At 33.2% G+C, this 11,198-nt stretch overlaps 1 protein-coding gene across 3 annotated transcripts; it reads left to right on the top strand.

The window, feature by feature from the left end:
* The first annotated feature begins 2,144 nt into the window (after positions 1 to 2,144).
* On the top strand, positions 2,145 to 10,620 carry LOC131957958 (deoxynucleoside triphosphate triphosphohydrolase SAMHD1-like). 3 transcript variants are annotated; one of them, XM_059322827.1, is made up of 17 exons: positions 2,145 to 2,205; positions 2,588 to 2,705; positions 2,834 to 2,891; positions 3,332 to 3,413; positions 3,963 to 4,123; positions 4,900 to 5,015; positions 5,134 to 5,204; positions 5,529 to 5,672; positions 5,826 to 5,873; positions 6,048 to 6,212; positions 6,573 to 6,664; positions 6,911 to 6,955; positions 7,672 to 7,894; positions 8,166 to 8,231; positions 8,708 to 8,812; positions 9,161 to 9,304; positions 10,106 to 10,620. In XM_059322827.1, exons 2-17 carry the CDS (start codon positions 2,615 to 2,617, stop codon positions 10,115 to 10,117), a joined length of 1,623 nt encoding a protein of 540 aa, XP_059178810.1. In that variant the 5' UTR covers positions 2,145 to 2,205; positions 2,588 to 2,614; the 3' UTR covers positions 10,118 to 10,620. The 3 variants fall into 3 exon arrangements, with proteins under 3 accessions (XP_059178810.1, XP_059178811.1, XP_059178809.1); XM_059322828.1 differs by lacking the exon at positions 2,145 to 2,205 and having other exon boundaries at positions 2,485 to 2,705; positions 3,341 to 3,413; XM_059322826.1 differs by lacking the exon at positions 2,145 to 2,205 and having other exon boundaries at positions 2,485 to 2,705.
* The last annotated feature ends 578 nt before the right edge of the window (positions 10,621 to 11,198 follow it).

The following is an 11,198-nucleotide window of genomic DNA, read 5'->3' as shown; positions in this document are numbered from 1 at the left end:
AAAAGCACAATTTTACTTCCGCTGGTTAATTTTTATTTTTTTCAATATTTGTTCACATGACATTTCAAAACAGTAAAGACAATAAAATAATATGAAGGTTTGAGGTGAACCCTGGGTTTGGCTGGTAGAAGGAAAAATTGTTGTCATGAAAGTTCAGTGTGGATTAAGAGATCTAGGTCTACCAAACACCAATAAATTCTGATCAATAAAGGAGAGTAAAAGCGACATAATGACGGCGTAGTCTAACATGGGGGCCAGACGTTTTCTCGAATTGACACTTGCCCGAATGGACACTTGCCCGAATGGACACTTGCCCGAATGGACACTTGCCCGAATGGACACTTGCCCGAATGGACACTTGCCCGAATGGACACTTGCCCGAATGGACACTTGCCCGAATGGACACTTGCCCGAATGGACACTTGCCCGAATGGACACTTGCCCGAATGGACACTTGCCCGAATGGACACTTGCCCGAATGGACACTTGCCCGAATGGACACTTGCCCGAATGGACACACACTTGCCCGAATGGACACTTGCCCGAATGGACACTTGCCCGAAAAAAAAATTAAAAAAAAAAAACAAGCAGAAATCTAATCAACTTCACAACACTAGGGCACACTAACCCTTGCTTTCAAAAGCAAATCTTCTATCTTCTTTTTGTTCTTAATTTTAGTGTAGCAGGGGATCCCCTCCAGCACAATTAATTATACGTGTCAACAGGTTATGTACCATTGAGGCCATTGACTACGATTTCAGACTGCTTTTCTTTTGGATTTGCTTCCATAGCCTTTGTTCAACCAAGAACAAACTACGGGGTAGCAGTTGTTTGATTTTGAAATTGTCTCTCCTAGAAGAGTAACTGTTCCCAAATAAACGTATAGAACTTTAGATCAAGTGTTTAAACATTAATTCTCTTTCGAGGTTAGAAAAGCTGAATTTAAGTAGATTTGGCTGACTAGTGAATAATAAATTCGCCTAGTCATAGTGATGGCCACTCATACGAATGCACACGTCGAGGGATTAGATTAACTTAGTATTATCTAGCCTATGGTCTTAAAGCGTACGAGTGTATGCGTTTCCCCAATGTAATTGTCCATAAATGACGTTACATTCTTATTCGTAATTTCGCGGTGATGGGTGATGAGGGGGGAAGGGGTCAGATAGTATGACGTCACACTTTTATATCTTAGATACAGTTTTAGAAAACTGTTTTTGTAACTTAAAAAGAAAAAATTTAGGGTAGCTAAAAATCGTCTAAAAAGCTTTATGTCATCTATGCATGACACCAATATAAATAAAGTAGCGTATGTCAGGGTTTTGTGTCACACAGAGAGATAAACTACACAGTACTTTAACGATTCGTTTACTTGCAACCGTGTAAGGTTTGTGCATTATTCAAATGTGTTTTTTTTAACCAACAATGATCGATAACGGTACGTTACGGCTGAATGTACGGGAAAGCCTCAGTAAGGCCGGCTATTGAGTTTATTGATTTTAAAACTATCATGCAACGTTATGCACGGAATATTATCAAAGTTGAACTATAATCGCATGGTTTTGTTCGGTTTAAAAAAAGTGAATCCAATTATGATATTATTATACTAAACATAACTATATTGTGAAGCTTGAGTGTTTTCATCTAGTTGAAATATAAACTTCGAGGCGACAAGATCTAAAAATAGAAACATATTTGTTAAATATTATATTTATGTATTTATATTGAAAAATGTATGTACAGTTTATTAATGCTATGGATCTGTGTTTTTTAAATTCAATTTACTTTTCCACTGTTTTAAAACTTCACGAGCGAATACAACAGTCTCAAGCCCCATTCATGTACTGCCTCAACCTTCGTCTGACTTATTGTTTCAATATGTCAAAAGTATTACCAATAAGTTCTTGCCAAGCTCATTGACTAATGATTGGTTATTGATTGATTGTATATCGACCTGCTTGAGAATCGATTTTTATAGAATAGGTGCAACACACAGTGTTACCTCATGTTAAATAGGCAGGTTTAGCTTCTGTAAGCTTGCTATTGTGATATGTCACTACTTGTTGCTGTGACATGTCACTACTTGCTGGTGTGACATTTCACTTCCTGATTGTTAAATATGCACTGTGTTATATGATAGTTAGGCCGGCTTGTTTTCTTAATGTTCAGGATATTTTAATGTGACATTTCATATAAATTCGAGAGGTATTGCTAATGTAACGTTTAATTTACTTTAAATAGCCATTTCGTTTGTAACTTATCCACTCATACCTCTTATTTCAAGATGAGCGTTCGGGTAAATTAGATTAGAAATAAAAAATAAAGTCCACGTGATTTAAGATGGCGCATCTCAACTTTCAGCTATCCGAAAAGTAAAAAAAATTAACCTATCACTTAACTCAAACCCAATTATAAAGGAAAATTAGAAAAATTCCAAATATTGATTCTTTTGGTATCTTGTTTTGATTGTTTTCAGCACTTATCTTCAGCCTAGGTTAGCTACCTATCACTAAGTATGATACTAGGCCTACTATTTATTATTTTTGAGTCAATCAATATCACACACATAAGCAACACTTTTTAAAAGTCTTTTTAAAGGCCAAACACTGCTGCCATGACCTCTCAACAAAGTAATTTAGAACTATGCAAGGAAAAGATGAAAACATTGAAAGTACCAGATGAGTTAATAGAGCAATTTAAAAACGGTAAGCTACATAGAAAAATATCCTTATTTTTAGAAATATTATAACATAAAGCTGTAAGTTCAACTAGGTCAAATATTATAACATAAAAATGTAAGTTAAATAATGTCAACTGATTGATTTTATTCCAGCCGATGATTTACGGTCGTTCACCATAGAAAAGGCTAAAGCTAAATCGGAACCACCTGAGTAAGAAGACCTAAACTTCTAAAAATAGACCACGATAAACAGAATAGCGTAGTACCTGAATACCTCTTTATGTTTTAAAAGAAACATACGCTTTTTATAATCATTATCTTCAAGAAAAAAATATTTAATACCCCTAAAGAGAAATTTTAGTTTCACTACAAATTAAATAATTTTTCGGGTAAACATTAGTGGACTGTATCTGAAGGGGTAACATTTCTTTATTTTCCTGTCTTAACATCACCTGCTGCTTAATATATATTTTGAATCAAAGATTATTTAGACATAGTTCCTGTCCTAACAATATTAACTTTATAAGATCTTTTAAAATCAAAGTTTGCTTGTACATAGTTCTTGTTCTAACAATATTAACTTTATAAGATCTTTTAGAATCAAAGTTTGCTTGTACATAGTTCTTGTTCTAATAATATTAACTTTATAAGATCTTTTAGATTCAAAAATTACTTGGACATAGTTCAGGTTCGTGAGGAAAACTTGGGACAAAAGGAACAAGAAACTCTAAAGGTTGATTGTTTTTTCACATTTTTTCGTTAAGTTTTCATGTATCACAACTTCGATTAAAGATATGATTTCTTTATTCAGGTTTAAAGACTTAATAATGGTTATCTTTTCATGTATTATAACTTGAGTGAAGATTGATTTTTTTTTTAGATTTATAATGACCCAGTAGATTTTTGTTAAGGTTTATAATTATCTAGTATATTCTTTGTTAAGGTATATAATGACCCAGTCGACTTTTATTAAGGTGTATAATGACCTAGTCGACTTTTATTAAGGTGTATAATGACCCAGTCGACTTTTATTAAGGTGTATAATGACCCAGTCGACTTTTATTAAGGTGTATAATGACCCAGTCGACTTTTATCAAGGTATATAATGACCCAGTCAACTTTTATTAAGGTATATGATGACCCAGTCAACTTTTATTAAGGTATATGATGACCCAGTCGACTTTTATTAAGGTATATAATGACCGTCGACTTTTATTAAGGTGTATAATGACCCAGTCGACTTTTATTAAGGTGTATAATGACCCAGTCGACTTTTATTAAGGTGTATAATGACCCAGTCCACGGCCACATTCAGACCAATCGGGCCCACCAGTGTATTGTGGACACGCCTGAGTTCCAGAGGTTACGCTTCATCAAGCAGCTGGGCATGGTCTACTTTGTGTTTCCTGGTGCCACACACAACAGATTTGAACATTCCCTGGGGTGAATATTTTATAATCTGCTCCACTTTAGTCTACTGAGTTTAAACATACACATTAAACCAATAGAAAATATGTTTTTTGTTCTGATCTCACGGTGTACAAGATTTTTAGTAGCAGGAAGTCTATTCATACTCTTAGCAAGCAGAGTTATCTTTCTTTTACTGTTCAGTAGAGTTATCTTTCTTTTACCGTTCAGTAAAGTAATCTTTCTTTTACCATTAAGTAGAGTAACCGTTCTTTTACCGTTCAGTAGAGTTATCTTTCTTTTACCGTTCAGTAGAGTTATCTTTCTTTTACCTTTCAATCCAGTTATATTTCTTTCATCATAAACTAAACATATTCGCTATAGTCTACACACATAACATTTTATTCTGAAAAAAAATATGATTGTTGTAAATATATATCATTAGTAGTCCTCATAAGGATGAAATGAGTATCACAGCATACTGACGCAGAAAACTATGTCTCTAAGGCAATCAAAAATGTATCCTGTAAAAGATCTTTACAGCCCGGGTTTATAATATAGCTAGAACATTTATTTGTACTTTCGATACGTGCTTTTCTTTTTGTTTCTTTTTTATATAGAATCCCCAAATTAATCTTAAATAATTAATTAAACTTCCAACAAGTGTCCTTATGCCATCAAGAGTTAACTTGGCAAGTTCAATGAACTTTTTAACGATTTACACCTCATCGGTTCATATTAATGATAAATATCACTAACTCTATGTCCAGGGTATTACATTGTTGAACTAAAGAGATCCATTTCTCTTCAAGGTCTTGTCATTTAGCTGGCCAGTTTGTAAAGCTGCTAAGAAAGAATCAGCCTTATCTTGGAATTACTGACACAGATGTTTTGTGTGTTGAAATAGCTGCTCTTTGTAGAGATCTGGGTAATAACATTTTCTTATAAAATACACATTCTTAAATTATCTAACACTTTTTATATTCTAAATGGTGAGTAGATTTTGTATTTTGTATAGCAATATTTGACAGAGCTATTTATAACAGGTCAAGGTATGTTGTCCAACTTTTTTTACGAACAACTTCTCCCTTGTCTCGACAATACTGGATCAACAAAGGTTAGCTTATAAATGGACTTAATATCTTAACGTAGGTATTTATATTGTTAAAACTTTTCACATACACGCATGCACGCACATAAAGGGCATATATATATATATATATATATATATATATATATATATATATATGTACTTTAAACATAATTCCGTCGTATCAATTAAAAAGAGATGTAAACGCATAACACAAAGTAAAAACCTGCATTTACTTATTTACTTGATCAAGGAATATTATTTTTCCACCTTTGTAGATTGAAGATATGTCTGTGCAGAATACAAAATGAAAACCTACATTTATTTGATCAAGGACTTTGACTTTTGTAGCTTGAAGATATGTCTGTCGCGATGTTTGGGAGACTTAAGAATGGCCCGGCTGGTACCAAGCTTAAAGAAAAACATTTCTTAGATGAACGGGATTTTACTTTCATAGAGGAACAGATAAGAGGAAGCGGCTATGAAAACGATGGGGTCAGATATTCGTGTAACGTTGTTCTTAATTCACTTTAGTGGGTATCTGTATTTATACATTACACGTGGGTAGCAGCGTTTAAAGTAATCTGAAAAAAAATATTAGGGACACACGTTTTAACGAAAAATCCAAACAAAAACTTTTATCCACAGACATGGCCGTGCAAAGGTAGAGGCAAAGAAAAAGCATATCTTTACGAGGTAAGCTAAACGTTATGTTACGAAAATCTAGAAAATAATAACAAAGTGATTTTGTTTGAAAATTGTCCATGTACAATGTCCATGTACAATGTCCATGTACAATGTCCATGTACTATGTCCATGTACTATGTCCATGTACTATGTCCATGTACAATGAATTATTAAACGTTGCAGATTGCTTTCAATAAACGCAATGGTATAGATGTAGATGTATTCGATTCAATAGCGCGGGACTGCCACCACAGCGGAATTAAAAACAACTTTGATTGTCTCAGATACATGAACTTTGCTAGAGCTATGGAGGTTGATGGTCAAATGCAAATTTGCATGAAACGTGAGGTAAGCTGAATTTATTAATGGGAGAGAACACAAGATTTTCTTTAACAGATCAGTGCGAAAAATGTAAATCTATCAGTTAACTCCCTCGTTATTCATGTTTGGCAGTTGAGCCCTGTGTTTGCATGTTTTATAGTTGATACCTGTGTGTACATGTTTTAGAGTTGATTCCTATGTGTACATATTGTTATAGTTGATACCTGTGTGTACATGTTTTAGAGTTGATTCCTATGTGTACATATTGTTATAGTTGATACCTGTGTGTACATGTTTTAGAGTTGATTCCTATGTGTACATATTGTTATAGTTGATACCTGTGTGTACATGTTTTATACTTGGTTCCTATGTGTACATGTTTAACAGGATGCAGGAAACCTGTACAACATGATGTACACATTGTACACACTACACAGAAACGCATACCAACACAGAATCAAATGTGCAATTGATGCAATGTAAGTTTAGTTTTATCTAGATCCAAACCATGTAAGTTTAGTTTTATCTAGACCCAAACAATGTAAGTTTAGTTTTATCTAGATCCAAACAATGTAAGTTTAGTTTTATCTAGATCCAAACAATGTAAGTTTAGTTTTATCTAGATCCAAACAATGTATATTAGTGCAAGTTACTTCAGACAACCCTTCTAAATGCTATACCCAGCCTTTTCACACTAAGCCATATATACATTAAACATTTGACAGGGTTCTTCATGCCTTAGAAATGGCAAAAGATTTTATTTTTCTAGCGTGAGTACACTATAAGACCTCTGTATAACATTCTAAGGTTAAATTGTTATTAATTGTGTGTGTATGTGTGTGTATGCGCGAACGCGTGTATATCTGCGTGACCTTGTAATGTATGTATAGGTGCGTGTGTATGTAAGTCATACAAGGTGTTGGTGAGGGAGGTATGTTAAAATAACGTGTGTGTAAGTATCAAGGCAGTTTGTTCTGAAGAGAAAGGTCAATGTGTGGTTTTAATTTTCATGTAACAGCTTAATTTCATATAAATCTATGCTTTACTGCAGTTTTATTCATATATATTTGTTAGTAGTTTTCGTGGTAGTGTTACTCTCCTTTTTGTTAATTGTTGCTTACAAAAGTGTAATTTTAAAGTGTTATTTTAATTGCTTAAGTTTATTTACCATCATCAGGGGTTTGTATAAAGATGTTAGTCTACCATTTATATAACACAGACTAACGTCATCAGTCGTTTTTAACAACACTCATTAGAGAAAAGTTTTACATTGAACGTCTTTTTCCTACTGGATTATGTAAAAGATTTTACTTTACATATTATAGCAATTTTTCAATTAAAAATATTTATTTATTTAAAAAACTGATAAGATAAAACAAGTTAATTTTAAAAATTGCATTTGATTATTTTATAATAAAAGTAACAAAAAAACGATCCATTAAATTTTAAATTTGCTTTTATATATTTTTTTAAATTTCTTTATTAGAAATGAAAAAGAGACTTTATCAAAATGTGTGAATGGTATGGGAAACCCCCCTGAAATGTTGGATGCTTTCATGGACCTAACAGACAACGTAATTTCTAAGATACGGTACAGCGAGTCCCCTGAACTGCTAGAAGCGAAAACTATTATTGAGAATATTTTTAAAAGAAAACTGTATACACTGGCCCAAGAGAGTGACCCAATGAATTCAACACAACTTTCAAAAGTATGAAATAAATTACTCTAGTGCTAAACATTGTTTTTAAAATTCATCATTTGTCGCTTTAATTATTTAACTAAACGAAATAAACATAGTGCATTCGTGCTAATTAAAAATGTGATTGTATTGTAAACAAACCTCATACATTTGGTCAAAGATCTAGAACATTACTCTAAATAATCAATCAGCATAAACGACTAAAAGAACATCAATAAATAAAACAAACCTACACTACACATTTTTAAAGCGGGTACGTATGTTTTTGATTCGCTTGTAGGGCCGTGTAGACGAACTTCAAAATTTGCTCGCATCAAAGGGTCTGGCTAAAAGTTATATCGTTCAGGTACGTATATGTTCATTGACTCATTTTCCTTTTCGTTTTTTTAATTCGTTAATTAATAATTTAGTGGCATAGATCTTTTGCCTCACGTACATTAAGTATTAATTCCTTAACTTGTGCACAATATCTAATTATTTTCAACACATTTTATTAATGTCCGCTGCAGATCTGTTGCCTTACATACAATTTGTCCTTGAGATCTTTCGTCTAAGAAATATTGTTCTCTGGTCTTTCAATACATTTTACATAAATTAATAAATATATATATATATATATATATATATATATATATATATATATATATATATATATATATATATATATATATATATATATTACAGGAACTATAAGCATAATTACCGCTGTTTTTTTTTCATTATGAGTGTAATAATTTGACTCACAGAGTGAAACAGATAGTTTTAAGAAACTTTTTAAAAGACTAAAGATATCCTGACATGTACCCATCTATGTCACAAAAGGTAACTCAATTAAAGTTCGGCGCGGTAGGAAATGATCCGGTGGAGAAGCTGAATGTATACACCGCAGACAATCTGCTACAGTCAACAACACTTGCCCACAAAGAGGTATCAGCTTAGCAGCCAGCGCTGTTAGAATGTGCTGGCTTTCTTAGACAGTGGTTTTCAGACTGGGGAGTCGCAAAGATCTCAACAGATGTGTGCAATATACGATTCATAAATCATACATAAATAATGATATACACATATAAGTAGATTATATAAATTAAGTTACATGTGAATGATTTCTTTACATACCGTTCAAACCTTATCATCTAACATTTAATGTGTATATATATATATATATATATATATATATATATATATATATATATATATATATATATATATATAATAGAGAGATTTATATTAATATACTGATTATTTACTTGTTTTTCTATTCTCCAATCATATTAGGTTGGTAAAATACTAGGCAGAAACATTACTGATGAAGTTATAGTTAGAGTCTTCAGCTGTGTTGTAGATAATAAAGGAACGGGAGTGTACCATACAGATGATTTACAGGAGTTGAAGGCTGTTTGGGATGAGTGGGTTGGTGAGGTAAGTGTAAGTGGTAATCATTACGCAGATGTAAGTGGTAATCATTACACAGATAACAGTTTAACATATTTTACAGGCCAGTTGAAATATCAGTCTAATTAAGATGTGTCTAGGTGCGAAAGTGTACGTGTGAGTGTGTGTGTGCATGTGCAAGTGTGTGTATGTGTGCGTGTGCTTATATTTGTACGTGCGATAGTATATGTAAGCTGGCATGCACGTCTGTTTATAAATATGTGCAACTTTTTCTGAATGTGTCTGTGTGTCTGAGCTTTATCTATCAAGTGCCTTAAGTTGATCAGAAAGACTGAAATATTCTATAAATGATGGTCAGTGTTTCTAAGAATTGGTTGAGGGATTTCCCGTCCTAACCCCCACCCCACCCTCCCAAAATCACGTGATTGTATACACCGTAATATCGCACACCAGCCTGGCAATAACCTACGTGTCCAACGGCTTAAAGACATTTAAATGTTTTATTTTTATGCTGGAGATGGTCTTTGCAGTGTTTCTTTCAGACTTAATTTTCGGGGGGGGGGGGGGCACTTGAAATTTTCGGGGGTGAGGGGAGGGCGGACTTAATAATACGGGGGGTGGGGCGGACACTGGTATAATTATATACTTCCTGTATGAATTTATTTCTTTTGAGAGGGGGGGGGGCGGTATACGTTCTATGAGGAGGGGGGAGGACTCTGAAAGAAAATCTGTGTTGTTATTGATATACGTTTAATTAAGACTTTGACCAATGTAGAAGTATATGCAAATTATTTAATATTTTAGAAAATGTGCCTATATCTTTCTCAGGTATCAAAATAACAGTGTATTCAAGCAATGTATACAAATGAGTATGATTTAACATCAAGCAGTGCAGCAAATGTAACCAACCACCTTGTAATAGAACCATACCCGATCAGGATGATAACAGTTTAAAACTACAAGATTTACAATGTGGGTTCTTACAACAACAGCTGGTAACTTTGCTCAACTTTCCCAACCAGAGCTCAAGATACATACAACAAAACACGGGGCTTTGTGTTTTTTGCTCTAGTGTACTAATAGTATTCGTTGGGCCCACTTATTAGTTATACTCTGATATCTTGAATAGACTTGTTCTTATAAAGATGGACGATTGAATGAAAGCAGGGTCCAAGGCTTATGAGAAGAGCCGGATGTCGCCCATGTATCAGACCAACACTCACTGCTCAGGACTAACCTACATCTCAGCTGGTCAAACCTATTCCATTTTGTGCTACATTTCATTTTGGCAGGTTTTCATTTTGAAATATTTTAAATAAGAAAATTATAATATTTATTTACTATTTTTGGACTAAAAAATAAATCAATTTGTACTACATTCTGAATTGTCAGGTTTTTGTGTTTTATTCCAATGTTTAGCTCAAGGGTTTAGCTCCAGGTTTTAGCTCCAGTGTTTAGATCCAGTGTTTAACTCCGGTGTTTTATTCCAGTGTTTAGCTCCAGGGTTTAGCTCCAGGGTTTAGCTCCAGTGTTTAGCTCCAGTGTTTTATATCAGTGTTTAGCTTAAAGTATTTAGCTCAAGTGGTGTATTCAATAAACTAGTAATAATTTATATCCAATAAACAACCACCATTTCTTTCCCCAATATGTTATTACCTTTAATAACTCTTCGGTCAAATATAGACGACAGCTAAATCAAAGTGCATTAAAATGTAATTAAAAGATTGCTAAACTCTAATATATATATATATATATATATATATATATATATATATATATATATATATATATATATATATATATATATACACACACGTATGGTAATCTGTTACCTAAATGAATGAAATTCTGAAGAGATTGCTTGTTTAGCCCAAGATTCACTAGTCGTGCATGTATATGCACAACTGACGTGTTGAACTAT

The sequence above is a fragment of the Physella acuta genome, unplaced genomic scaffold, assembly GCF_028476545.2.
Source record: "Physella acuta isolate Inbredline_101_S28 unplaced genomic scaffold, ASM2847654v3 ptg001281l, whole genome shotgun sequence".
Classification (NCBI taxonomy): Eukaryota; Metazoa; Mollusca; class Gastropoda; family Physidae; genus Physella; species Physella acuta.
This window is presented reverse-complemented; position numbering and strand designations above follow the sequence as displayed.